The 27,035-nt window shown below is 51.8% G+C and overlaps 1 protein-coding gene across 1 annotated transcript; it reads left to right on the top strand.

The window, feature by feature from the left end:
* The first annotated feature begins 15,538 nt into the window (after nt 1-15,538).
* SPACA6 (sperm acrosome associated 6) lies at nt 15,539-25,142 on the top strand. Its single transcript, XM_082676973.1, has 9 exons — nt 15,539-15,787; nt 16,163-16,240; nt 22,395-22,463; nt 23,182-23,205; nt 23,574-23,651; nt 23,782-23,888; nt 24,316-24,472; nt 24,558-24,768; nt 25,065-25,142. Exons 1-9 carry the CDS (start codon nt 15,574-15,576, stop codon nt 25,096-25,098), a joined length of 972 nt encoding a protein of 323 aa, XP_082533099.1. The 5' UTR covers nt 15,539-15,573; the 3' UTR covers nt 25,099-25,142.
* The last annotated feature ends 1,893 nt before the right edge of the window (nt 25,143-27,035 follow it).

Genomic DNA, 27,035 nt, shown 5'->3' with positions numbered 1-27,035 from the left:
TGAAAGCTAGAGAGACTGGAAAATCCAGAAAGTTACAACTGAGATCTTTCTCTTCACTTCTGCTCAGCTTTGCTGTGAACCTAAAACTGCTCTAAAAAACTGTCTATTATAACAACACCACTACTACGGTCTAAAGAGACAAACCAAGCAACAGAACAAGACTCTGAAATGACCCAGATGTTGAAATTATCACACAGGGGATTTAAAATAGCCATCATTACTATGTTAAAAGTTCTAAAAGAAAAAAAAATAGACAACATGCAAAAACAGATGGTAATGCAGCAGAGAGATGGAAGCTCTAAGATAGAATCAAAATGAATTAGGAATCAAAAACACCGTTAACAGAAATGAAGAATTCCTGGTCTGTCTGACTGACAGCAAAGTAATACCTCCCCTGCAACACTGAGACGTGGGTGCAGGAGAGAAAATCCCTCAGCTCCTCGGGTCCTGGCTTGGGGAAATATTGACTTTTTAAAAATATTGAATATTCTAATTCATGAGCACGCTGTATCTCTTATTTAGGGTTTCTTTAATTTCTCTCAGCAACATTTTCCAGTCTTCAGAGTAACAGCCTTGAAACTATTTGTTAGTTTTACTTTTAGGTATATTGTGGATTTTCATTCTTTTTCAAAAGATATTGTATTTTTAATTTAATTTTCTGCTGTTGCTAATATGGATATAGAAGTTATTTCTGCGTATTGATTTTGGTTACAGCTACTCTGCTAAATTACCTACTAATTCTAATAGTTCGCTCGTATATTTTGTTTGTTTTGACTTTTGGCCACGGCACGCAGCTTGAGGGATCTTAGTTCCCCGACCAGGGACTGAACCCGGGCCCATGGCAGTGAAAGCTCAGAGTGCTAACCACTGGACAGCCAGGGAGTTCCCTCACTTGCATACTTTGTGTTTTCTCTGTACACTGTCTTGCCATTGGAAACAATGATGTTTTGCTTCTCTCTTTCCAATCACTATGCCTTTTATTCCTTTTCCTGTTTCACTGCACCCTCTAGTAATTTCATTACAATGTTGAATAAAAGTGGTTGGAATAGACATCCTTGTCTTCTTCTTGACCTTAGAGTAAAAGTGTTCAGTATTTCACTATTTAATATAACTGAAAGCCCATGTTACATAAGTACAGTGAATCCAGGGCTACTCACCAAAAAAAAAAAAATTCTAGATCATAGTTTGTATTTAGTTTACATACAGGTTTTAAAAACTGTTTTAATTCATCAGTCACAGTTTAACACTTGGAGATATCTCGCAACAGTCTGAATGGCTAATGTCTCTTGAAAAATTTAAATATCTGGCATTCCCAAGCGACAGAAATCAGCTGGGGCTGAGTGGGAGCTGCCCAGTTTTATTTTGCCGCATTCTCCCCTGCTGTGGTCTCCCCTGCATGGAGGCCAAAGTTCAGGTACCATTTGTCAGTATACTTGTCCTGTTGTTTTTCTAACCCCAGGCCTCCTGCACTCACTTTTTTAATATATATTTTTAAATTTATTTATTTTCTTTATTTTTTTCCCGCTGCGTCTGGTCTACGTTGCGGCCCGCGGGCTTCTCTCTAGTTGTGGCTTTTGGGTTTTCTCTCTCTAGTTGTGGTGCCCGGGCTCCAGAGCTCATGGGCTCTGCAGTTTTTGCGGCACGCAGGCACGCGGGCTTGCGGACTCTCTCGTTGAAGGCGTGTGAGCTCAGTAGATGTGGTGCGCGGGCTTAGTTGCCCCGTGGCATGTGGGATCTTAGTTCCCTGACCAGGGATCGAACCAGCATCCCCAGCACTGGAAGGGGGATTCTTTACCACTGGACCACCAAGGAAGTCCCTGCACTCACTTTTATACCTGCTTTTCTACTGTGGGGACTTAATTTTGTATCTCCTGGCAAAATAGATGCACTGACCCATCAAACAAAACTTCCTCCAGCCAGAGGCTTACTCTCTAACTTCATTCCTCAAGAGTGGATTTGCTCAAGCTGAGGTAGGAAAACAATCAAAGTCTAAGACCGCCCCCCTGCTGGACAAGGCTCACTCAGCAAGCTTGACTGGTAAATTCAAGGAGAGACCAAGATCTCCAATTTCTTCCAAAACCCTTTTGACAAAATTCTTTAGAAATTTATTTTATTGAGGCATAGTTGATTTACAATGTTGTGTTAATTTCTACTGTAAAGTGATTCAGTTATACATATATATATTCATATATATTCAGTTATACATATATATACATTCTGTTTCCTATTCTTTTCCATTACGGTTTATCACAGGATACTGAATGTAGTTCCCTGTGCTATCCAGTAGGACCTTGTTGGTTATCCATTCTGTACATAATAGTTTGCATCTGCTACTCCCAAACTCCCGATTCATCTTTCCCCCACCCTCTCTCCACTTTTTACAAATAATAAAATATAAAAGGAATATAGCATGAAAAAATTAGAGAGTATTTTAATTGATTAACTGTATCAAACAAAAAATGGTAGGCTGTAGCAGGTTCCCACTTATTGGAAATTAAAGAAAATGTTCTTTTTAGATATAAGCAATGATAAGACACCAAAATCAAAAAAGAACTAGAAAATCTAGGGGAAATAATTAAGGAAAAACAATGACAATTAAAAATTGAAATGGACTTAAGAGAATAAAATACAGTATTTGGCACACAGAAAATAAAAACCAGTGGCGTAGACTCCAGGGTTGGGACAATCACACAGGATGCGGGGGAATGAGCCAAGCGTGAAAATGATGAGAAGACAGGGGATAGCTCTGGAGGAACATAATTACTCGGAGAATTCTTTGTTCGGTTCATTGTTAATAACTAGAAAATTGGGGATAAATGGATGATTTTTCAGGAACATGTAAATTTCAAAAATTCTCAAGAAGAGATGAACATATTAAATAAATTAGTAACTATAAGATGAACTGACAGAATCATTAAATTATTTCAAACTAGCTACAAACAGACAATGCTGATTCAATGTAAACTAAAGATAAAAATGAAAAGTTGGGGACTTCCCTGGCGGTCCAGTGCTTAAGAACCTGTGCTTCCACTGCAGAGGGCGCCAATTCCAGCCCTGGTCGGGGAACTAAGCTCCCACATGCCGCAAGGCACAGCCAAGAAAAGAAAGAAAGAAAGAGAGAAAGAGACAGAGAGAGAGTGAGAGAGAGAGAGGGAGAGAGAGAGGGAGAGAGAGGGAGAGAGGGAGGGAGGGAGGGAGGGAGGGAGGGAGGAAGAAAGAAAGAAAGAAAAAAGGAAGAAACAAAGAAAGAAAGAAAAGAAAGAAAGGTTTCCCAATGATCTGTATAGAGCCAGCATCATGAAATATGAAAACCTAATATGGTAACATGAAAAGCGTTAACTACAGATGAATCTCCCTTTTGAACATTGATGGGGAAATTCCAAAATAGATAACTAGCAATAGAAAACTCCAGTAAATTAAAAATATATACCGTGGGGAGTTCCCTGGTGGCCTAGTGGTTAGAATTCCGGGCTTTCACTGCAGAGGCCCAGGTTCAGTGCCTGGTCAGGGAACTGAAATCCCGCAAGCTGTGGGATCACACACACACACACACACACACACACACACACACACACACACACACACATATATATATCATGGCCAAATGGATATTACCTAGGAATACTGACATGATTGAATATTCGAATATCTATTAAAATAAATTTTCATTTAAATAGATCAAAGGAGGCTATGCATATCACTGTGTTACATGCTGAAAGGGAGCTATTAAAATTCAGGTATCATCTGCAACAAAAATCCCCTTATATAGAATTATTTTCTTAATCTAGAATTCTATTTACCTACCTACCTATCAAGTCACATAAAACCAAAAACAAGCTAAATGCTTCTATGTAAAACACTGAAAAAAAAAAAAAAAAAAAACACTGTATTGGCCTACCCTGGGATTTCTCTTTTCAGTCTTTACTCATTTCCAAAGCAACCTCATCTAGTCCGAAGGCTTTAAATACTATCAAATATTGACAACTCCCAAATGTATATCTATGTATATCTTCATCCTAGCCCTCTTTGCAGAGCTCCAGACTCATAATTTTTTTTTTTTTTTGTGGCTATGTTGGGTCTTCATTGCTACATGCGGGCTTTCTCTAGCTGTAGCGAGTGGGGGCTATGTGGTGCACGGACCTCTCATTGCGGTGGCTTCTCTTTGTTGCAGAGCACAGGCTCTAGGCACATGGGCTTCAGTAGTTGTGGTTCGCAGGCTCTAGAGCGCAGGCTCAGTAGTTGCGGCTCACAGGATTAGTTGCTCCACGGCATGTGGGATCTTCCCAGACCAGGGCTCGAACCCGTGTCCCCTGAATTGTCAGGCAGATTCTTCTTTTGCGGTATACGGGCCTCTCACTGTTGTGGCCTCTCTCGTTGTGGAGCACAGGCTCCGGACGCGCAGGCTCAGCGGCCATGATTCACGGGCCCAGCCGCTCCGCGGCATGTGGGATCTTCCCGGACCGGGGCACGAACCCGTGTCCCGTGCATCGGCAGGCGGACTCTCAACCACTGCGCCACCAGGGAAGCCCTTTGGCAGGCGGATTCTTAACCACTGGACCGCCAGGGAAGTCCCTGTAGATGTATTTCTGATGTATTTGTGGGGGGAGATGAGCTCTACATCCTACTACTCTGCCATCTTGATTCTCCCCCCACTTCTCTTCCTCTTCTGATCAGTAGAGCTCAGGTGTGGCAGAGCAAGATAGATACCTGTGCAGAGAGGTGACCTGAAGTGCAGTGTCTCAAACAGAGTGAGGAGAGTGTCTACCCAAGAATATCAGAGAGAAATGTCAGAACCTCACCTAGGCGAGGAGGGCATTTGCATGTTGAGAGCGTCAGGGTTGGGTGGGGACATCCCAGTAGGGGAAGGGAAGCCAAGCAGGATAAGGACCCCTGCACTGGGAAGGAATAGTGGCTGAGATGGGGAACTAGTTACACTCAGAGGAACTAATCAAGGGAATTCCCTGGTGGTCCAGTGGTTAGGACTCCAAGCTTCCACTGCAGGGAGCACAGGTTCAACCCCTGGTCGGGGAACTAAGATCCCACATGCCATGCGGCAGCCAAAAAAAGAAAAAGAAAAAAAAAGAGGAACTAATCAAATAAGTAAACACATTATGGCTAAGGGGAACAGATTTCCCTTTCTCAGAGAAGGGATTTACACATATGGGAAGGCAGAAAACCAGAATGACCCAAGTGGTATTGGGTAGGAACTAGAGGTAAAGGAGTGAACTCATGAATTTCAATATGTGTTTTATGAATAGATCAATGAATGTGTGCAGACGAGAGACTATTTCCAACTAAGTCAGGAACGAGACAATAAGCTCCCACTGACTGTCACAATTATTATTTAACATTCTAACCGTGGGGTTCTTGGTTGTGAAGGAAACCAATTTGGGTTAACTTAAGCAAAAAGGGAATTCATTCATAGGACATTGGGCAGCTGACAGATAGGATGAGAAAGCTTTAGTTCCAAGTTTAGAAAATGGGTCAAAACCCAAGGAAACAATGGAAGGAGAATCATCGCCAAGTTTGCCGAGGGACAGCCTCGTTCAGTGCCAAGGCCATCAGAGAGAGCACAGGACCCTTCATGATGTCTTTATAAACTCTCAGTTCATTCAGACACGTGCACACTAGCCACTAGTTTCAGGGAAAGCAAGTAGCTAGCCTTCAAGTCCTTGGTGGTGGGAAGTAGAACCTCCCGCAACGATGGAATTCCCAAACAGAGAAATATAGTTCAGCTCCTCAGTGCAAACTATATTTGCACACCCTCATTGTTCTGAGAGTGCTAGCTAAATGCAATTATAAAACAGAAGCAAATAAGAGGTTTAAATACTGGGAAGGATGTATCCTTATTATTTGCAATTAGTGTGATTATATACCTAGAACATTCAAAAAGTAACTGGAAATCTATTAGAAGCATATGATGACGCATTAAGGTGTCAAGTTATACCACAGTTTTTCAACTTTAACACTATTGATATTTGAAACTGGACAATCCCTTGTTCTGGGGGGGGAGAGGGAAAATGTCCTGTAGGATATTTTGCAGATCTCTGTCTTCCACTCACTAGATGCCAGTAGCATCCCTCTCCCCGACTCAGTAAGGACAAGCAAAAATGTCTCCAGACTTTGACAAACGTCCCCTGGAGGGGGAACAAAATCACTCCCATTTGCATCCGATTAATTAATTTATAAAAGTCAATAACTTTCATCCATTAAAAAAGGACCAATGGAAAATTATTTTTGTTCTATCTGGAGTGACATTGTGTATGGTGTGAGATAGGGATCTAATTTTACTTGTTGTTTCTTCATCAGATCTTGATTAGTGTATATAGCTTATATCTTGCCAAGTCAAAGAACTTGATAATGAGTTGTGTTTTTCTGTAAATTCTCTTGGGTTTTCTAGGTAGGGGATCCTATCATCTGTAAAAGATGACAATCTTGTATTTTCATTTCTCACTTTTACACTGCTTGTTTCAATTTCCTGTCTAGCTTCCTTCCCTGGTACTTCAGGAGCAATTATAATTGTGTTAATAGAGAGACCCTGCCCCAGTGTTCATAGTAGCACTATTTATAATAGCCAACACGTGGAAGCAATATAAGTGTCCATCGACAGATAAATGGATAAAGATGTGGTATACACACACACACACACACACACACACACACACACCCCCAATGGAATACTACTCAGGCATAAAAAAGAATGAAATAATGCCAATTGCAGCAACATGGATGGACCTAGAGATTATTATACTAAGTGAAGTAAGTCAGAGAGAGAAAGACAAGTATCATGTGATATCGCTTACATGTGGGATCTAAAAAAGTGATACAAATGAATTTATTTACAAAATGGAAAGAGACCCATAGACATAGAAAACAAACTCATAGTTACCAAAGGGGAAAGGGGAGGGATAAATTAGGGGGGTGGGATTAACACATACACACCCCTATATATAAACTTGATAAACAACAAGGACCTACTGTATAGCACGGGGAACTGAATTCAATATTTTGTAATAACCTATGAGGGAAAAGATATAATTGAATCACTGTGCTGTACACCTGAAACTAACACGACATTGTAAATTGACTATACTTCAATAAAATTAAAAAAATAAAAATAGGGGCTTCCCTGGTGGCACAGTGGTTGAGAGTCCGCCTGCCGATGCAGGGGACGCGGGTTCGTGCCCTGGTCCGGGAGAATCCCACATGCCGCGGAGCGGCTGGGCCCGTGAGCCATGGCTGCTGAGCCTGCACGTCCGGAGCCTGTGCTCCGCAATGGGACAGGCCACAACGGTGAGAGGCCCGCGTACCGCAGAAAAATATATAATAATAATAAAAAAAAAAAATAGGGACTTCTCTGGCGGTCCAGTGCTTAAGACTCCGCATTCCCAGTGCAGGGGACACAGGTTCAAATCCCTGGTCAGGGAACTAAGACCCCACATGCCGCATGGCGCAGCCAAAAAAATGAAATACAATAAAGTAAATTTAAACAAATTTTAAAAATAAAATAAAATAAAAATGAAAATAAAACTTTTTCAAAAGATGAAAAATAAAATCTTAGATTCTAATCAGCTCTGTTGGGGGATCACAAATGAATGAATGTTCTGTTCGGCCCGTATTGGGTCACATGCCCAAGCTATGTGTTTTGGGGGAGGGAGGAAGGGCGTTTTGCTAGAATATTCTTGTTAGAGTCACCTGGAGTGGGTGTCTCACAGGAAAGACAGGCTCTATTACCGGAGGAAGGGGAAGTGGATGGCTTGAAAAAACGGTACCCACTCCCACTCCAGTCTCCTTGAACCTCAGAACCACCTTCCCTCCGTTTTGCTGAGATGTGTAGAGTGGAGCGGCTGAAGGCTTTCGCCAGATGACTAGAAGGCATGGCCCTAAGGGGAAAGAGTTAGGCTGTGCAGAAACCCTCCCTCAAAAATCACACCAACTCCCCAATCCAGGAAAGGGTTAATAGCGGGAGTAAGATTTGTCATCTTCGTCCCACCCACCCCCACCACACACACCAAGGAAAGGTGGCCCTGTCCCCAGTTCGTGCAAGTCCACCAGGGCAAACTGCCACTTGGGATTATTTAACGGCACGATGGGAGTATCTGTTGCATTTGGATCCTCTGGTATTTTCGTGCTCTGCCAGTCTCGGGATCATCGCACCTGCGGGGATTAAGTGGTGCTGCAGGGGATTGTCTTGACTTTGGAGTTTAACCCTCACATGGCAGCACTCTCTCACGGTGCTGTAGGATTATGTCCGGTTGGGGGTTGATTCCTCCCGTGGAAGGCTACTCTGCTACTTGGAAGTTCTTCATAACCTGGTGCCCCCTTCTCTACAGCATTAACAAAGGAGTCCTTGATCCAGACCTACTTCAGGGCAGGTTGAAATGTCTTTCTGGCTAACAGCTCCTGTTCCAGGAATTTGGGGATGGCCTTATGAAGGGTGGGGTGTTTCTATTTTCCATTGGCTTGCTGTTCTGAAGGATAATAGGAAAGGTGGAACTTGTGTCTCAGGAGTTGATGGGAATGGTGGTCTACCTGTATCTTAAGGGGATGGGAATTATGGATGTTGGGTACCAAGGTCTGACAAGAACTGTAGTACTTGTGTGCAAATGTCAGATGGGAGTGGTGGATCCCGAGGCTCAGGGGCTAATGGGAATGAATGGTGAATCCTGAGTCCCAGGGGTTTATGGGAATAGTGATCCTGAGTCTCAGGGGCTGATGGGAAAGATGGATCCTGAGTCTCAGGGGCTGATGGGAAAGATGGATCCTGAGTCTCAGGGATTTGTGGGAATTGCAGTAGCTAAGTCTTAGGTGCCAAGGGATTTGTGAACCCTGTATATCAAAGAATGATGGAAACAGTGGTTCCTGTGAGTCACTAACCAATGGTAATGGAGGCCTTATGTTTCAGGAACTAATGGGAATTATGTTCTTTCATCCCAGAGGCTTAAGCAAGTCCCAGCCTAATCCATAAACCATTTGCTTTTCATCGAACCCTCCATTCATTCATTTAGCAAACATTTTCCTGAGTCTCTGCTCTGAGCCACACCCTATGCTGAGTGATACTGAAAACAGAGATGACTCAGACCTCAATGTTGCCCTCATTGAATTCTCAGAGACAGACCCAGACATCGAGAATTACAGCACAATGGCGGAGGGCGGGGTGGGGGGACCACTTCCCTGGCAGTCCAGTGGTGAAGACACTGCACTTCCATTGCAGGGGGCGGGAGTTCGATTCCTGGCAGGGGAACTAAGATCCCACATGCCACGTGGCGCAGCCAGAAAAAAAAAAAAGAGAGAGAGAGAGAGAAAAAAAAAATACAATGGGATCAGGGCCAGTACCAGGAGACAGCAGGGTGATGCGGTTACTATCCTGACCTGACTGCAGGGTATCTGGGGTGAGTGTAGACTAACAGTAATTCTGGATACCAAATCAAGGTACAGGGTGTGACAAAAGGTCCTTTTATCAAACGTGAATTTGTGTGCATGACAAGTCCAACCTCTGCTGGAGAGCAATCCCAGGTGAGCAGCACATTTTCCCAGAGGCAGCCCATCTCCAAAGAAAGGGCATAGAACTTGGAGCCAGAGAGGCATGGGTTCGAATCCTAGCTCTGCCGTTCACTTTGTGAGCTTGGGTAACTCACTCTTTAGAACTCAGTTCCCTCATCCTTACATGAAGATAAAACAGTTCCTAAAAATAAGACTGCTGTGTTAACTGAATGACATAATGCACAACAAATACCCAGCCCGGGGCTTGTCCCTAAGTAGACGTTCAATAAAAGGTATGGTTGCATCATTATTATTCCTATCATTAGTAATTAATGACAAAATTTAAAGGCCCTAGAAGTATTTATCAAATATCTGGGTTCAGCAGCTTAAGAGCATTGTAAGAAATCAGTTCTTTAAAAAGCCCAGTAATTTGAATATTCATAAGCATTAGTTTCTTTATGTAAAAAAAAAACCCTCCTAATTGATTGAATAAGTAGGGCTGAATAAATTTATACAATGGAATACTATATAGCCGCTAACATGAACGAGGTACCTCTATAAGCTGTGTAGATATAGGAGGATCTTCAGGATATAGTGTTTAAAAAGAAGCAAAGTATAGAATAATATGATCCCACCTGGGGACAAAAAAGGCGGGGTGGTATAATATATGTGTGTAAATGTATAGACTTTCTCTGGAAAGATACACAAGAAACTGGTAAGCATGAGCTGTCCCCAGAGAGAAGTGGGTGGCCAGGGACAGGGTGGGAGGAAACTGCATTTTTCACCGTCTGAGCTCCAGAACGCTATACCCACCACATGTCTTCCCTAAATGTCCTCTGGCCTTTAATGTCGACGAGGTCCCAAGCTGCACACAGCATCTTCCCTCTCCTGTCCTCCCTTCTTCCTCTTGGTTCCCCATCTGGAACAACTCCTGTCCCCTCAGTTTCAGGGCCAGACTTCCGGCTGTTGTATCTTCTTCACCTCTTCCATTACGCCCCTCACGTTCTCTGCCCCACCACCTCCTCTGGGTCCCTAGGGTCCCAGCCCATGATCAAGCGTCCTCCTCCCCAGCCTCCCAGCCTCCAGTAGTCTCTCCCCCTCATCTCATCCCCCACGGCCCTCAGAGGGGTCTTTCTGACACCCAGCTCTGACCCTGTCCCTCCCCTTGCTCACAGCCCTCCAAGGATCCGGGTCACCCTCACGGGAAAGTTCCCAGACCGGCCTTCCGAGCGAAGAGGAACCTGGCCCCGCCCACCACCTCGGCCTCCTCTTCCAGGCTCCTGGGCTCCCGTCAGACCTGACTGCCTGCCCTTCCCCCAGAATGGCCCCTGGTTTCCTGCCTTTGGGTCTCCGCTTGAGCTGTGCCCTCTGCCTGGAACGCCCTTACTGCTGTCTCTCTCTCCCTCTCTCTCTCAACAATTCAGATCTAACTTCTCCCAGGTCTTGGAGGTCACAACCACGGCCTTCCCTGGAGGTCCTTTCCTCCCACAGACGCTGGGTCCTCCCTCTGTCAAACCCCGACCGCCCTGAATTGGAACTGTCTGCGTCTGGGTCTGTCTCCTCCGTAAGACTGTGAGCTCCGTCTGCAAGGGCAGATCTGGGTCTGATTCACCCTTCTCTCCCCAGTGGGTGGGTGGGTGGGTGGAGAGCCCGAAGCCGAGGGAGGGGAAGGAGGCTGGGAGAGCAGGAAGGGGGAGAGAGAAGAGGGGGGAGAGGAGCAGACCCTGATTGGGGGGGGGTTGATGTAAGGAGAAAGAGAGAGACGCGGAGACGAGACAGAGGGGAACGCACAGGGCCAGGAGGAGGCAGGCGGGCAAAGAGAAGGAAAGGGAGGAGAGGTGGAGGGGACGAGAGAAAGCGGAGAGAGAGGAGAGAACCGGCCCCGGCCGAGGGAGGAGGGAGGAGGGAGGAGTGCGAGCGCTGCCGGCTCTGCAGCCTCCCGGCCCCTTTTGTCCCTTCCCTCCTCCCTGCGTCACGCTCCCCGGCCCGGCCTCTCCTCCCTGCTCCCTCCCCCGCCCCGCTCCTCCTCCCCGGGGCTGGATGGAATTTTTTCCCCTGGACCGGGGCCAGCTCCGGGGCGGGGGGGTGTCGGGGGGGGGAAGCCAAGCCGGACTGGGCCTGGCGATGGGGAGGGGCCGGGGCGGGGGCCCCCTGGGGAGGGGGCTGGTCCGGCGGGGTCCCGGGCGGGGGAGCCGGGCCCGCAGAGCCGGGAGGAGGCGCAGGCCGGAGGGAATCGGGGAGGAGGGAAGGAGGATGGCGGGGACGCCGGGAGGAAGAGGAGAGGCCGTCGGGCGGCGGAGGCGGGGAGAGGATGGAGAGCTGTCGGCGGCGGCGGGGCCCGGCTCAGCCCGGCCTGGGCGCTGCCCACCGAGACCCCTTCCCCCCGACGCTGGAGCTGCGGAGCCGTGAGTCTGCGGAGACGGAGGGGGATGGGGCCCGGGACCCGAACTCCAGGGTCCCTAGGAGGAGGAGGCAGCCGGGGGCCTGGATTTCTGGGTTCTTGGAGGAGGAGGGGGCTGGGAACCCAGACTCCTGAATCCTTGGAGGAGGGGACTGGGGGCCTGGATTCCGGGATCCAGGAGGAGGAGCGGGCGGGGAACACCTCCTGGTTTCCATTGGGAGGAGAGAGATGGGGCTGGGGTAGCTGGGTTCGGAGCTGGAGCCGACTAGGGCGAGATGCCCTCCCGCGCCCTCAGGGGAGGTGGAGGGAGAGTCTGGCTTTGGAGGTGCCTGTGGCAACGGAAGGGTTAACGTCTGGCTGGAGGGGAGGGGGAGGGGCAGGGAAGGGGCTGCGGGGCTTTGAGGGGTCAAGGGTGAGCCGTGCAAGTGGGAGGGGGCTGCAGAGGAGTGGGGGAGGCTGTCTGGGCTGCCAGACAGGCCAGGGTCAGCGGCGGGGGCAGGGGATGTCTGGCGGAGGAGAGGCCCAGCATCCAGGCTCCCCTGGGGACCCGGGATTCCAGGCCCCAGCCCCCTCCTCCCTTAGACCTGGGAGTCCGCGACCCAGCCGCCTCCCTCAGAATTCCAGAGTGCGAACCCCTAGCCCCCTTTACCCCAAGATCCAGGAGTCTGGGCCTCCAACCTCTCCTCCCCTCAGACCTGGGGCTCCACGTTCCATCCCCCGCTCTCCACGAAAGCCCGGTGTTCGGGCCCCCAGCCCCTTCCTGCCCAGAACCCAGGAGTCCCCACCTCCTCTTTAGCCCCAGCTGGAGTCCAGCCCTCTGGGGGTTAAGAGGGCGGGGCCAACTGGTTGCCATGGTGCCAGACTGTTTGGGTCTGCTCTCTGACCCTTGGGGGCTCCCCAGGGTCTGCAGAGAGGGGGAGGGGGACCCAGACCTGGGGGAAGTCCAGCGCCAACCTTTTCCCCAAATCCGGCCTATGGGCCCAGGGAGTTCGGGCCTCCACCAAGGCCTTGTCCAGTGACCTTGAACAAGTCCTGACCCTTCTCTCTGGGCCTCAGTTTTCCCGAGGAGAAATGTGTGGGAGGAGTGGGGAGATGCTCAGGTCCTGCAAATCTTTAAGATTCTCAGCTTCCCCTCTGCTCTCACCCCCCTCCTCAGGCCCCAGGCAGCCCCGGGGCATGCTGGGAACCCAGGCCTGGGCTCTGGGCCAGGTTGTTGGGTGGGGGGGCGGCGGGGGCAGCCTCCTCCCTTCCCCTTCCTCCCCACCTTGGCCTGACTCTCGCCCCCGCCTGAGGGTCTGGGAGGTTGGGAAGGAGGGAAGGGGAATGAGAGCTGGGACCGTAGACCCGTCTCTGGCCCCTTCCTCCCCCCTTGCCGCCTCCGCCCCCTTCCCGCCTCTCCTCCCCCTCCTCAGTAGGTCGCTACCCCGGCCCTGGGCCCCTTCTCCAGCCACCCCAGCTCCAGACCTGGCTCCGAGCTGCTGCGAGGGGGAGGGAGAGAGGGAAGGAGAAAGGGAGAGAGAGAGAGAGAGAAGGGGAGGGAGGGAAGGAAGGAGAGAGACCTAGGAGGGAGGGAGGGAGGGAGAAAGGGAGAGAGAAAAGGAGAGAGACAGAGACAGAGGGGAGCGAAGGAGACAGAGGGATGGAGAGAAGGCGGGCAGCGAGAGGGAGGCAAACAGGAAAAAGGGGGAGAGGAGAGTGAGACAGGGAAATTGAGGGAGAGAGAGAAGGAGAGGGACAAAGACGGGGTGGCAGGGAGAAGAGGAGGGTGAAAGACAGAAGGGAAAGGAAAAGAAAGAGAAAAGAGAAAGGAGAGAGAACCAGGAGGCGGGGAGAGGAGAGAGAGAGGACTGAGCAAGGAGAAGGCCGAGCTGAGGGGGAGGGTGGGCAACGCAGAGCGGGGAGAAGCGTGCAGAGGCTGGAGGAAATGGAGACCAGGTAAGACGGAGACTGAGCCAGCGGCAACACGGCAGGATGGGGAGAGAGAACCAGAAAGATGGAGATGGAGCCGGAGACAGTGAGAGCAAGACAGACGAGCGCTGGACAGAGGCGGAGGCTCTCGGGTGCACAGACTCAGCCCAGGGGTGGGGAAGCGTGGGTGCTGGTCCCGCCACCTTGCGGGCCTGGCCCCTCCCACTCACCAGCTGACTGGGGCTCAGCCTTCCCACCTGCAAAATGGGGGTGCTGATGGCACCTTGAGCCCCTGCCTGCCACATGACAGAGGCCTGGGGCGGTATCAGCGCTCAGGGATCCTAGCTGTCAGTGTTGTGCGTGATGAGAGGCCAAAGGAAGGGAGGAGAGAGGGGACACAATACCCAGAAAGGCATGACGGTTTCGTATCCCGTGGGCGGTCTCCACACCGGTCCTGGATTTCTGAATCTGACAGGTAGGTAGGGAACTGTCTTGTCCAAGGAACCAAACTCCAAAACAGGTGAGGTTCCCTCTGACCCGGGATCCAGGAAGCCAGGCTGTGTCTTCTCCAAGGAGGCAGGCCTGGCCGGACTCCCAGGTCTGAGGGAGGGGGCTGGGGGGCCTGGCTTCCTGGGTCCCCAGTGGAGAAGGGGGCTGTGGACTTGGACTTCTGAATCTGGGGGAGGAGAGGAGGCTAGGGGGCCTGGATTGCGGGGACCTGTGGGGAGGAAGGGGCCTGGGGCCTGAACTCTTGGGTCCCTGGTGAGGAAGGGGCCGAGGGGCTGACTCCTGGGTTCCTTGGGGAGGAGGGGGCCGGGGGCCCGCATTCCTGGGTCCTGGCACCCACCCGTAGAACCGACCTTGCGGGGCCTTCGCCGCACACAAGCTCGTGTCTGTGGGTCCGTGTCGGGGGCTCACCATCGCGGCTGGGGCCTCCCCGGCCCTCCCCGCCCTCCCTGGCCCCCGTCTGTCCGTCCAGTCCATCCGTCTGTCTGTCCACCTGCCGCGCCCCCCGGGCTGAGGTAGGAGGTTGTATAGTTGAGGAGGACACCCACGGAGATCACTATACGGCCTCCTAGCTTTCCCCAGGCTGCGCCCTGCACGGGACGGCCCGGCGGGGACCCCTGACCCCGGTCCCCTGCCCCACCCCGCCAGGCTGGGGAGAGGGGCTGCCGCAGGGATCGTGGGAGGAGAGGCTGGGCTGTTCCTCGTGTCCTCGTCCCTACATTCCTTCCTGCCCCTTCCCTCAAAGAGTTTCTCTCCCATCAAGATATCTCTGTTTTGCTTCCTCTCTGTCTCTCCATCTCCGCTGGGTCTCTGCACAGTGACCTCTGAGACCCTGTCTCCATCTGTCTCTTATGGTGCTTTCTGGGTCTCTGACGCTCCCCATGTCTCTCCATGGCTTGGTTTCTGTCTTTCGGGCCCTCACGGTGTCTCTGTGCCATGTCCATTTCTGCTGCACCCCACTACCACACCCCAGGGCTTGGCGGGCCCCCGCACACCGTACTGCCGGCCTCTGGGTCCCTGAGACCCTTTAACCTGTGAGGACGTCCAGGGTCACAGGTGAGGTTCTTGGGAGCCTGGCATCCGGCCCAGCCATCAGCCTGGGGTCCGACCCCTGACCCCTGACCCGACACACCCTTCCTCCCTGAAAACCCTGGAACCTGACATTGGACTGGAGACTGCAACCTGACCTCTGACCCTGTATCTTGAGCCCCTCCCCCACACCACTGTGACCTCACAAAAGTCTCCAGCTTCTCCACAGGCTGAGACCCTCCGCTATGGCCCTTCTGGCCGCAGGGAGCGCTGTGCCGTCCGCCCTGGTGGCCCTCACGGTCTTCCGGGCCTCCGCCTGGGCCTGTCTCCTCTGCTTCACGTCTTACAATGAGCGCCTCCAAATCTGCCAGATCTTCGTCGGCCTGGAGAGCCCCGACCTCGAGAAGTGTGAGGAGGCCTTAACAGATGCCTTTAAGGGCCTCCAGGACACTGAAATCAGTGAGGAGACACCCCACATCCTCCAGGGCCCCGAGGGGGGCATGTGGAGGGAGGGACCAGAGAGGCCTGGAGAGACTGAGGGGAACAAAGTTTCAGAGACGGGAGGATGGAGACTTTGCGGGGGCCAGAGACTCAGAGACGGGAGGACAGAGGCTTTGCGGGGGCCAGAGGCTCAGAGACGGGAGGACAGAGGCTTTGCGGGGGCCAGAGGCTCAGAGACGGGAGGACAGAGGCTTTGCGGGGGCCAGAGGCTCAGAGGCGGGAGGACAGAGGCTTTGCGGAGGCCAGAGGCTCAGAGAGAGGCAGAGGAAGGTCCACTTTGGGGATGTGGTGTTGGGGAACCGCTTCGCCCCAGCTCCTGCCTCCGACCTCCAGACTACGAGGAAAGGAGCCATCTGCACGACGCCTTCACCCAGATGACCCACTCCCTGCAGGAGGTGGCCGCCGCCCAGGGTGAGTGAGGCGGGGCCGGCAGCGGCGGGAGATGCGGGCTTGGAGCCCCCAGGAGATGGATGTTTGTGCGGGGAAAGCCCAGAACTTGACAGCGATCTCGCAGGAGGTGACGCTTGGAAGCTGAGGGAGCTGGGCAGCCTTGTCGGGGAGAGGAGATGGGCAGGGGCTGGTGGAGACAGTGCAGAAGTAACTTAGAGTCTCAAGCCAGCTGGGATCAGGGAGATGTGCGTTCTGACCTCACTGTGTGGCTTGCCCTCTTCCTGGCTATGAGATTCTGGATGCATCATGGCTCCCCCGCCCCCCCGGGCCTCAACTTACCCATCTGAGAGATGGGACAATCTCCTTGCCTCCCAGGGTGGCCTCAGAGCTCAGTGAGAGGCAGGGCTCCCCCAGTGAGACAGACTTCAGGGAAGAGATCTTCCTCTAGGATAAAACACACATATTCCCTACAGTTAACAAAGTAATTCCACATTTTTGACATGTGAGGCTATTAGGGGGCCGGAAGACAGGTAGGAACAGGGAGAGAGAGGATGATTCAGGTGACAGCTGTGAAGGGAGACAGGCACACGTGACAGCCTTGGGGTGGGTGAGACACACACTCTAGAGAAACACATGCATGTGCCGGTGGGGAGGGACCTCAGGGCTGGGGCGACCCTTGCGGCCGAAGGGCAGCATGAGCAGTGATCGCATCAGGCCACCGTGGTCACGTGACACAGGATCCCCCACCCCACCCCCATGCCCGCAGTGTGCTGGAGACTGGGGGTGGGAGCGCTCACTGCTTTGCAGCATAAACTGGCCACGTCAGTGGTCTGGGGGCTCTGCACTTATTTCTACATCTTAGCTGTTACTTCTTTCGCTTCCTGCTCTTGCCACGGAGCTTCTTTGACAAAGATCCCTAAACGTGAGGCGGTTCCCATCTATCCAGGGGGCTCCCGGGGGGTCCAGCATGGAGAAGACTTCAGCTGCGGATCCCCCACCCCCAAAGGGAGAGCTGAGGAACTCAGAGCTGACTGGGGAGGAGGGAGGAAGATTCCAGGAGATGCCTGTTCTCCCCGGTTTAGGCCAACTTGTCACACAAGGTTTTGAAAAGAGCAGAAACAAGTCCAGCTCTGAGTGTAGAAGACCCTGGCGAGGGCTGTGTGTGGGACCGACTGGAGCAGGGGAGAGCGTGGAGGCTGGGAGGCCTGGGTGGAGGCTGCTGTGAAGGAGGCCAGAGCTGGGGTGGGGATTGTGAAGGTGGAGAAGAGGGAATCGGGTCGAGAGAGTCAAGGGCAGGAGGGATGGGGCTTGGATCTGATGAGCTGTTCAGGAAAAGGGGAAGAGGAGGATTAGGGGCCGTGCCCAGGGTCTGCCTCCATGCCTGAGGGGGCAGTGGGTCATCCCTGAGACCGGGAGCCTGGGAGGAAGAGCAGGGGTGGGGGCAGATGGCCAGCTGGGCGAGGATGTAATGACTGCGAGGGGCCTGGGGGACATCCAGGGTTCAGCTGGGAGTCAGGGAGACTTGACACTCTGTCCTGAAGGAGCAGGGCTGTGAGCCGGGGAAGGGCAGGGTCAGCTCTGCGTGTAGGAAGATCCTCTGGGGCCACATGGAGGACGGACTGGAGGGAGATGGGAGGCTGGGAGAAGCTGGTACTCCACAGATATTTATTGAATGTGCCAGGAACACCACCAGGGACACAGCTGTGACCAAAACTGCAAGCCACCTGCCCTCAGGTTGCTTATGTTGATTATTAAACATAACAAGTGAAATGCCATTGATGTCAGTTGGTGATCTGTGCTGTGGAGGAAAACAGAAGGGGAACAGAATGGGGTGGCCATTGGGGTGATCAGGAGAGTTGCAAATGAGAAGGTCCAATTGAGCAAAGACTGGAACGAGGGGACAGTGAGAGCCACGCAGATAACCTGGGGAGAGAGCTTCCAGGCAGAGGGGAGAGCCAGTGCAAAGGCCCTGGGGCCAGTTGTTCTCTAGCCCCACAGTGTATGTCAGACTCTCCTGGGAGCTTATTAAAATGCAGACTCCTGGGCCCCTCCCTCTGTTTCTCAGCAGTAGGTCTGAGGTGGGGCCCAGAAATGGACATTGCTAACAAGTTCCCGGGAGCTGCTGCTGCTGTTCTAGGGACACACTTTGAGAACCACTATGGTGGGCCCTTGGTCTGACCTTAGCCAAGGTGGCTCCTCTTTCCAGCTTATACTCAATGACCATCACTTTAGCCAGTCTCTTCGGCTTTTGCTCTTGATATGGGGAAGCCATTGGAAGATTTTAAGGAAGGAGAGGGTCTGATTAAGGCCACGTGGGTCAAGGGCAGAAGCAGAGAGACCAGTGAGGTCAGTGGTGGCTCGGACCAGACGCAGTGGTTCAGGTGGGCCCAGACCAACCTGCCCCTTATATGGAAGATGCTGTGTTTTGTTTATATATTTTTTTGCTGGCCACGCGGTGTGGCATGCGGGATCTTAGTTCCCTGAACAGGGATCGAACCCGTGCCCCCTGCAGTGGAAGCTCAGAGTCTAAACCACTGGACCACCAGTGAAGTCCTGGCAGAGTTACTTGTTAATTATCTTCCTAAAGGATATCCTTGTATCAGCCCTAGGAGGTGGAGTTTTATAGCCCCATTTTCCAGATGGGCAAGTTGGGGCTCAACTAGACAGGGAGGATGGACCCAGGAGATGTCTGGACCAGTCATATATGGGGTGAGGGGTATGGGGAGAATCGAGGATGACTCCCGGGTCTCTCCCAAATGGAGGACCTGAGAGATGGACGTGCTGACTCAGAGTGGCTCCCGGTGGTGGCAGGTGACACTGTTAGTGTATGTAAACCATGGAATGGATAATATGGTGTCAAGGAGGGCAGTGTATGTACCACAGGTAGTGGTCGCATGTGGAGGCTCTGGAGTTGGACCACCTGGGTTCAAATCTAGCTGTGTGACCTTGGGCTGCCTTCCTAACCTCTCTGTGCCTTGGTTTCCCCATCTCAAACTTGGGGATGGTAATACCAGTAGTTGACCCTTCTATGACACGGTGTGCCAGGCACCATTCCAAGCACTTAGAGACATTATCCCACATGGTCATTAAATGGTACCTGGCACATAGTTTGGAAGGGGAATGCTTTTATGTTGTATGACATTAAATCCTCCCTGCCAACCGTGTGAGGTAGACGCCAATATTGTCCCCGTTTTATGAACGAGGAAACTGAGGATCAGGAAGGTTAAATACTTGGCCGAGGTCACATAGGGAAGAGGATGTGTGGTGGCTAGCTCAGGTGTGCAACAGGTGTGCTTATCATCGGAAGAGACAGGACTCAAACCCAGATGATCAGAAACAGTTGAAGTTCCTAATGAAGCACCTCTTTTGGGGGAGACTTTATAACATCCACCCACGCCCCCTTGTGGTTCAGTTGATATAGCCCCTGCCCCTTGGCCTCTCTGGTTATTTCACTCCATCCCTACTTTCCTCCCATGCTTCTCCCCTGCCCCATGGCTGACTTGGTGTATCCCTTCCCCGTGAGTCATTTGGTTTGGTCCACAGATATTCCTTAGATGCCTCCTCCAACATCCTGGCCTCTCATTTGAGCACACGACTCGGACCACATCCTCCCGACCATCCTGCCATCTCCAGACCACATGCCTGCCTTGTGGCCAAGGAGAGACCACTAAGTCCTTGACCCCTCATTTTGAACCTGCTTCCTGGCTTCAGCGCCCCCTCCAGCTTCTACCCAATGATCATCACTTCAGCCAGTCTCTTGCCAATATTCTCAATTCCCTCCTCTGTTTTGTATGGTTTTAAATTGCAGAGAAACCTGCACTGGCTTAAGTAAGCTAGAAGTTTATTTCTCCCATAAAAAATAAGTCTTGAGTTAGGCACTTAAGGCTAGTATGGCAGCTCCATTTTCCTGGGAACCCAAGCCCCTTCCAGCTTTCTGCCTTACCATCTTAGGGTATACCCCCTTATCCTCATGGTCCTTTATAACTGCTAGAGCGCCAGCCATCAAATCTAAGTTTCAGGCAACAGGATGGAGGAAGGGGAAGGGGTCAATAATATGTCACCATTTCTCTCTTAAGCCTGCTTTCTGTAACTCACACATGACATTTGCACTTAATCTCAGGGAGCAGAAGTTGGTCATATGATCACAGCTAAGTCACATGACCACAACTAGCTGCAAGGGAGGTTGGGAAATGCAGTCTTTTAGCTGAAGCTGGGAAGGGTGCTTTCTCAGCTAAAATGCAGTATTATGTTACTAAAGAGAAAATAGATATTTTGAGGCAACTGGCAATCCCTGTGTATTTGTTTGCTAGGGCTGCTGTAACAAAATACCACAGACCGGGTGGCTTAAATAACAGAAATTTATTTGTTCACAATTTTGGAGGCTAGAAGTCCAAAATCAAGGAGTCAGTGTCAGCAGGGTTGGTTTCTTCTGAGGCCTCTCCCCTTGGCTTGTAGATGACTGGCTTCCCTCTGTGTCTGTGTCCAAATTTCCTATTCTTCTAAGGACATCAGTCATATTGGATTAAGGCCCACCCTAAAGACCTCATTTTAACCTAATTACCTCCTTAAGACTCTATCTCCAAGTACAGTTACATTCTGAAGGACTGGGGGTTAGGACTTCAACATATGAATTTGGGAGGGAGACAATTCAGCCCATAGGACCCTGCCACGTTTCTTGATTTCCAAAACCGCCTCCACCTGTAAATCATTCCACCCGTCCACTTTGACAAAGCCCCAAAACATTATAGCTTGGAGGCCATTTCAGTGGTCAAAACTCAAACATCCATAAGGACAGAGAACATAAAAAGAGTGAGGGACTTCCCTGGTGGTTAGGACTCCACGCTTCCACTGCAGGGGGCACAGGTTCGATACCTGGTCGGGGAACTAAGATCCCACATGGTGCCATGTAGCATGGCCAAAAAAAAAATAAAATAAAATAAAGAAGAGAAAGAAAAGGAAGGGGAAAAAAAGGAGTGAAAGAGGGATAGAAATGAAGAGGCTGGGAGCTCTGTAAAAGTGGGTGTGCGCCCTGTCTGAAGGGGGAGGCTGCTGCTACGCTCCGGCTAACTGCTGCCTCATGGAAATACGGTCTCTCTTACAGCTCTTCCAAGTTTCTTAAAGGGATGCCAAACATTTTATGTGACTTTTCCCAAATTTTATATGATGGCAACTGGTTCATTTTAAAAAACACTTTCCAGGCCAAATATAACACATCCAAAGGATTGGGGTCACTGCCTCCAGCTGTGGTCTCCATTCCAGTTGGATCCTGGAATTCATTCTACACATACTTATTTCTAAGACTCAGGGCCCTCTCCTGGGTTCTGAGGACATAGCACTAAGAGACAGACTTAAATGATCACTATGTGTATATAAAATATGTATTTGTGGGCTTCCCTGGTGGCGCAGCGGTTGAGAGTCTGCCTGCCGATGCAGGGGACACGGCTTCGTGCCCCGGTCCGGGAAGATCCCACATGCCGCAGAGCGGCTGGGCCCGTGAGCCGTGGCCGCTGAGCCTGCGCGTCCAGAGCCTGTGCTCCGCAAAGGGAGAGACCACAGCAGTGAGAAGCCCGCGTACCGGGAAAAAAAAAAAAAATGTATTTGCAAACTGGTGAGAGCTATAATGGAATGAATGCAGCACTATTAGAGACAAAAACAGGGGACTGGATTAGATTATACTTGTCAGGGAAAGCCTCTAAGGCGGTGGCACAAGGTGTGACATGAAGGATGAGTAGGAGTAGGGGCAGAGATGTGCTGGAAACTGAAGGCGGCACGTGCAAAGGCCCTGAAGTGCCAGAGAATGTGGTTCTTTTCATATTAGGGGAAACGAAAGGTGGGTATTAGGGATGGAATAGAGAGGGAGAGTAAGCCAGACCATAGAGCCTCGTAGGCCTTGGAAGACATGTGACCTTTATCCTCCCCTTTCCCCTCAACAAGATAACACAGATGATGCTGAGGGGTTCCATCAGAGAGGTTAGTCCAGAGTCAGCAGAAGGAAGGAGGTTTGGGGATCTGTCAGCCTTTGGGGTAGACAGGGTAGGAGGATGTGGCATATACCAGAGACATGGGGGTGGAGAGGGGTTGGGGGAGGGGCACAGGCACGATGACGGCGAGTTCTGTCAAGCTCGGCCAGCCTTGGGGAAGGGTCTTTACTACAAGGACTCCCTCTACCCTCCAGGGTCCTTTCAGGTTGCCTTTCCTCATGCCGCGGAGAAAATGCAGAAGATTATATTACAGCTTAAAGAAGGTAAAATAGACCATCTCCTTCCCCCAGGCACAGACAATTAGAAAACCCCACTCCCGAGACCCCCATCTGCTCCCTTCAGCGCAAACCCCTGGCCCGATCTCTGAGCCGAGCTTCCCTTGGTGGGTCACTCGGGACACAGCCTCTTCCTCTGCTTGGACCACTCTGGGTCCGGCCCCGCCCCTCCGACGGAAGGTTATCTCTAGCTGGAACGCTTCTTAGGACGGTCCTGTCCCAGATTAGCCCGGGCCTCTTCCTGGATCTCTGTGTCTGGCCCTGTGCACTCTGAAAGGTTTCCTTTCCAACCGGGCCGCCTTAGGGGCTACTTCCAGCCCAACCACACCTCTAACTGGGCCCCCTAGTTAGACTTTGTCCCCTCTGAGCATCGCCCAGGATCTAAGCCCGCCCCGTTTGACGGAATACACCGGAACTGGCCCTGCTTCCTTGGTGAGAGCAGCAGGCCTGCCGCCCTTTTCCCCCCACCCCGTCTTAGACGCTAGCAGCAGGCCTGTGCCTGACCTCTTAGTGGAATGCTGCAGGCCTGGCCCCGCCTACAGGTGGAATGCAGCAGGCTTGGCCCCGCCCCCTAGGTGGACCGCGTCAGGCCTGGCTGTGTCCTCTTGGAGGAATGCATCCGGCCCAGAAACGTTTCCTCTAGGGGAACTTAAGGTGGGCACCTGCCGCGACTTCCAGGGTAGTAACGCTTGCTTTCTCTCCGCAGTCCAGGCCTGCATCCGTCCCTGCGGTAAGCACATCATTCAGAGCTCAGAATTGCGGGGGAAGCGGGGTGGTAGGTGTCGAAACCTGGGACAAATGGGAGAGGACGGGTGGGCCTCTGATCCGAAGGGGGCCAATACGAGCCCCGGGGAAAAGTAAGTAAACCAGGTATTGTTCACAAACCTCATAAAAGGCGGGTCCGAAAACCAAAGCAAACCAATAGGGATCCTAGAGGCTGGAGCGTGGTGAGAGCTGGCCAGTGAGCACAGGGAAGGCGGGGCCCAGATTCTGTCTGGCAGGTAGAATCCAAGGAGGTTAAATAGACCTTAAGGTGGCCGAAGGGACCCGGACTAGGGGAGGCAGATGGAGTCCAGATCCAGCGTTCCCGTCCCATAGGACTCCAGGAGGTCGCCCGGCGTTTCCGCTGCCGAGGATGCTACTCTACGGTCTGCGACCTCCCGTTAGACTGCCCAGGTGAGGGGCGTGGCCTTGAAGGGCAAGAAACCTGAAAAACTGGAAGAGGGAGCTGAGTGCGGAGGAGGCGTGGTCTGGGGGCGGGGCCGGACGTGGGCGGGCCGAGGCGGTGATGAGGACTTGTCTTCAGTTCAGGACTTGACGGTGACTCGGGGTCATCAGGCTATGTTCTTTTGCACTGTGAACTTCCAGCTGCCTAAGGAAGAGATCACCTATTCCTGGAAGTTCGCAGGAGGTGTGAGTCGGGGAGGGTCCAGCATGAAGACAGGAGGCGGGTTATGCTTTACTAGAGGATGGGGAGTCAGGATGCAGAGGGTGGGACTCGGTCTAGATTCAGACTTCGTGCAAGGAGAGGGTCTCGGCATTTAAGGTAAGGGGCAAGCTCACAATGCAGAACCAGAGCTCAGGGGTGGGTTATCCGTAGTTTTCGGCGGGAGAGCAAATACTAGGCCCAAGAGGCGGAGTCAAGACTTAGGAGGCGGGACTATGCGTGAAAGATCGGCGAATAAGAGCTGAGGGTGGGGCCAGGGCTCAGAAAGTCGTGGTCTAGCTCGGGGGCGGGGCTTTACGTTGTGGTTTGGCGAGTCGGGGCGGAGAGAATCTCTTCTGGGCTCGGGGCTGGGGGCCCTCCTCCTCTCGCCGCTCCAGCCCAAGCGTCCCGCAGCTCCGGACTCAGGACCTGTCCTACTTCCGAGAGATACCAAGGGCCCGAGGATACCTGGCTCGGATCCGGCCGGTGCAGCCCACGCACCGCGGCACCTTCTCTTGCGTGATCACACACGATCAGCGGCCCCTGGCGCGGCTCTACTTCTTTCTGAACGGTGCGGGAGGGGCGGAGCTGCGCGGCAGGGGCGGGGCTACGTGAGGGGTGGGGCTCGTGCCCGGCTGACGTGCGCGTCCCCGCAGTGACAGGTCCGCCACCGCGCGGGGAGACTGAGCTCCAGGTCTCTTTTCGGGAAGTGTTGCGCTGGACGCCACGGGAGGGGGAGATGATCGAACCCTGGACGCCCAGCCTGGGCGAGCTGCTGGCCAGGCCCGAGGCTCTAACGCCGGGCAATCAGTGCCTGCTCGCGGCCGCTGTGGCCTTAGCCTCAGCCAGTGCGACCGTGCTGGCGTGGTGAGTCCCTGGGACCCCAGAATCCCAGCATCTGGCTCTCCGTTCCCAGACCCAAGAGTCTGGGTCCCCAGCCCCTCCTCCCTCAGATCCAGAAGTCTGAGTCGCCAGACCCTCTTAGGAGTCCAGGCCCCCACCCCGTCCTTCCTCAGACCAGGAGTCATAACCCCCAACCCCTATTTTCTCAGATCTAAGAGTCCAAGCCCTATCACCACCTTTGGGACCTAGGCTCCAGGACTCAGATTTCTGGTCCCCAGCCTCTCTCACACACACACACGAACATCTCCTTTTTTCCCCAGGATGTTTTTTCGATGGTACTGCAGCGGCGACTAACAAAGCTATTTTTTTTATCCTATTTCCATCCCTAAAATAAAGACTCTATTTCAGCTCTCTAGATTCTTTCATCTTCGAAGGTGGTCACTACTAACTTAGGAGGAAGAGCGGCACACCCCAAAGATGCCCAGGTGCCCATGCCCCCATAACGACGGTAATAGGCGCAGCTGTTGCAGTGCAGGGTCCTGTAATGAGGCGTTAGGTGCAAGCCCAGACCCCTCCCCGGATTTCTGGCAGCATCCTGGACATTTCCGCCTGCAGCAGTCACCCTTCAAGAGTCCTTGATATCGCCCTGAAAGGCTGTTCCTCCCCCCAGACTTTCTTGCTGTCATAAAGGGCACCATCATCCACCCAGCTGCTCAACCAGAAACCGAAGTTGCGTTTAATTCCTCCTCCACTTCCCATCTAGTTCCACATCTCAGCCTTTTCAATTCCTAAATATCTCATGGAGATGCTCCCTCTCTGTGGTCTGCCACCGTCTCTTGTGTGGATCACTGCAGCAGCCAGTCCCCACCGGCCTCCCTGGCTCTGCTCAGCCTTGTGCCAGTGCAGTGCATTCTCCACAAAGCAGCCAGAGTGATTTTTTTTTTTTTTTTTTTTTTTTTTTTGCTACTTTGGCTAAGGTTTTATTTATTTATTTATTTATTTTTGCGGTACGCGGGCCTCTCACTGCTGTGGCCTCTCCCGTTGCGGAGCACATGCTCCGGACACACAGGCTCAGCGGCCGTGGCTCACGGGCCCAGCCACTCCGCGGCATGTGGGATCTTCCCGGACCGGGACACGAACCCGCGTCCCCTGCATCGGCAGGCGGACTCTCAACCACTGCGCCACCAGGGAAGCCCTAAGGTTTTATTTTTTTTAATTTTTATTAGACTGTAGTTGATTTACAATACTGTGTTCCTACTGTACAGCAAAGTGAATCAGTTATACATATACATATATCTACTCCTTTTTAGATTCTTTTCCCATACAGGTCATTACAGAGTATTGAGTAGAGTTCCCTGTGCTATACAGTAGGTCCTTATTAGTTATCTATTTTATATATAGTAGTGTGTATATGTCAATCCCAATCTCTAGAGTGATATTTTGAAGTTTGTCAGATCAGGTCACTCCTCTGCTCAGAACCCTTCAGTGGCTCCCCATTGCTATTGGAACAAAATCCAGTTCCTTGCGAAGGCCTCCAAAGGCCCCCAAGGTTCTGGTTAACTTTGTCCCACCCCACTCTTCCCCCTTGATCTTTCTATCTTGCAGCTCCTCTGGCCTTTGCTCATTCGTTGTATTCATCATGATTCTTCTCATTCTCTCCAGGACCTGGGTACATACTAGTTTCTGCCTAGAATAATGTTCCCTTTTTTGTCTAGTTAACTCAGTTATGATTTCCCCTGAATGGCCTTTACATGCATTGACCCATTTAATCTCCAGGACAAGGCTGTGTGGGCGGACACTGTGTTTATGTGCCTGACTCCACTTCCCTCTCCTCCCCCTCTTTACTCTCTAGCCCCACTGGCCTTTTTTTTTTTTTTGTCCCTTGAACATGCAAAGTTCAGTCCTGTCCCTGGGCCTTTGCACATGCTGTTCTTCCTACTTGAAATGACTTTACTCTGAACCTCACAAAGCCACCTCCCTCTCATTGCACAGGTCCCAGCTCAAATGTCACCTCTGATGACTCCCCTCCTCCCACATGACATCCCCCTATTTTATTTTATTTTTTATTTTTTAATTTTTTTTGGCTGTGCCATGAGGTTTGGTGGATCCTGGTTCCTGACCAGGGATCGAACCCGGGCCCTCAACAATGAAAGCACTGAGCCCTAACCACTGGATCACCAGGGAGTTCCCAACATCCCCCTATTTTAGCTTGTGCATTATACGTGTTCAGATCTAATGTGAACTTATTTTTTAATTTGGTTTTGTGTCTTCCCCACTTAAAAGGTAAGCTC

Source organism: Grampus griseus (assembly GCF_964374135.1).
Source record: "Grampus griseus genome assembly, chromosome: 19".
Taxonomy (NCBI): domain Eukaryota; kingdom Metazoa; phylum Chordata; class Mammalia; order Artiodactyla; family Delphinidae; genus Grampus; species Grampus griseus.
The sequence above is the reverse complement of the archived record's forward strand: the minus strand, read 5'-3'. Positions and strand labels throughout refer to the sequence as shown.